Genomic DNA, 2132 nt, shown 5'->3' with positions numbered 1-2132 from the left:
GAAACACTATATTTTTTGAGCTTTCAATGTGAGTAGGGAGCCCTAGATAACGGTCATGGACATCAATTGCCTTAAAATTTAACTTCAAACGAAGCATCTCTTTTTTATCAGTTGCAATGTTTCGGCCAAACGAGATCTCAGATTTCTCGATATTCAATTTCTGTCCAGAAGCAGTTTCATAGATATATAATATGTCAAGAACATTCTCAACTTCCTCCTATGTAGCTCTAACAAAAATATGGGAGATAGGCTCCACCTTTTTTCCAATCTTCACGTCATGTATGGATTTTTTTTTTCAGCTTCTCTGTGAAGAGCAGACAACCCTTCTGCACATAGAATAAACAGAAAGGGGAATAGAGGATCCCCTTGTCTGAGCCCCTGGCTTGAAGTGAACCCATCACTAGGCTGCCCATTCACAAGAATTGAGAAAGAAGATGATGTAACACACTGCATAATAGAATTCACAAATAATTCCGGAAATCCCATTTTCTCCATTATACTGCGCAAAAAGGACCATTCCACCCTATCATAGGCTTTACTCATATCCAATTTGAGAGCGAGATTTCCCTTCACACCTTTTTCCTTTTTTCTCAGATAATGAAAACATTCATAAGCAACCAAAGTGTTATCAGTAATCAGACGCCCAGGAACAAAACCACTTTGGGACTCATGGATACTACACGGGAGAATTTTTTTTAGTTTGTTGGCCAGGACTTTTGCCATAATTTTGTACACTATATTACACATGCTAATGGGTCGAAAATCTGCTGGAGACTCACACACCTTTTTTCGGAATCAAGACAATATGCATGTGGTTTATTTTACTAATATCATCTTTGTTATTCAAAAAAACTAAAACATAACTCACCACATCACCTCTAATAACTTCCAAGCATTGTTGATAAAACATGGCTGACATACCATTAGGGCCTGGCGCCTTTGACAGGTGCATCTGGAAGACAGCTTCTCGAACTTCTTATTCCGTAAACTCGACACTTAAATGGGTTTCCATCTTTGTTGTTACCACAAAAGGAACCTTAGAGGTCACTGGAGCAGCATCACATCCTCCATCCGAGGAAAAAAGCTTCTGAATTTATTTTTTTAATACCACTACTATTTGCTCTTCCTCCTCATAAAGATTTTCAGCTTCATCACGGATGCGGGATATCTTATTTCTCACTAAGCATTGATTTGCCTTCGCATGAAAGAAACTTGTATTCTTGTAACCACTTGTTAGCTAAGTTTGACGACTTCTTTGCCTCCAAAACAGCTCATCCCTTGCTCTAACTCATCCATTCGAGAGTCAACAGCTCGCATTCTTTCCATTGTCTCCATAGACTTTTCCTCTTGCATTAGCTCCTGCATAAGAGTTTTGGAATTCCCGGATTTGCTTTGCAAAGGAACCAAAAGTCTCGCTTTCCCAAGTGCGCAACTTCCCTGCTATAGGTTTCGCTGAAAATCCATTCCTGAATGTTCCTGAAATAAGTCGATCCAAGATCTCGTGGCAAGAAACCTATCGAGTCTTTCCTGAATGTTGTCTTCCCCTCCCCTACCATTGCACCACGTAAAATCATAACCCGTATAAGCTATATCCACCAAATTACAAGCCTCAATGGCTTTTCTAAAAATATCTACAGCTCGAGCATTAAAGGCATTCCCCCCTTTCTTCTCATTTAACGTGAGGAGGAGATTAAAATCACCTCCATAGAGCCACGGTAGCTAAGACTCCAAATGAAGCTGCTCCATCAACTCCTCAGTTTTATATTTTAACTCATCTTCCGGGTACCCACACATCCCCGTAAACCTCCACGTTACCCCCAGTAATACTCTATTACCGCGTCAATATGGTTCTGAGAACACGACATGATTTCTACATCCACACCCTTTCGCCACAGTAAGGCTACTTCTTTCCTCTTCCTACCTTCCCCGGCACAACTAAAAGCCATCATACTCTCCATTCGCACCTTCTTTTTTATATTCTTCATCTCCCAATCTTTCAATTTTGTTTCCGACAAGAACATAATTTGGGGACTCTCTAAAGTTATGAACATTTTGAGAGCGTTAATTGCACGGGGCCTCTGAAGCCCCCGACAATTCCAACAAAAGTTTATTAACATTTATCACCGAGGGCA

The 2132-nt window shown here is 40.4% G+C and overlaps 1 protein-coding gene across 1 annotated transcript; it reads right to left on the bottom strand.

Moving 5' to 3' along the window:
* Nucleotides 1–270: 270 nt before the first annotated feature.
* Nucleotides 271–723, bottom strand: LOC125494774 (secreted RxLR effector protein 78-like). The gene has a single exon (XM_048638570.1). It carries the CDS (start codon nucleotides 721–723, stop codon nucleotides 271–273), a length of 453 nt encoding a protein of 150 aa, XP_048494527.1.
* Between the last annotated feature and the right edge of the window lie 1409 nt (nucleotides 724–2132).

The sequence above is a fragment of the Beta vulgaris genome, chromosome 2 (assembly GCF_026745355.1).
Source record: "Beta vulgaris subsp. vulgaris cultivar EL10 chromosome 2, EL10.2, whole genome shotgun sequence".
In the NCBI taxonomy this organism is placed as follows: domain Eukaryota; kingdom Viridiplantae; phylum Streptophyta; class Magnoliopsida; order Caryophyllales; family Amaranthaceae; genus Beta; species Beta vulgaris.
The sequence above is the reverse complement of the archived record's forward strand: the minus strand, read 5'-3'. Positions and strand labels throughout refer to the sequence as shown.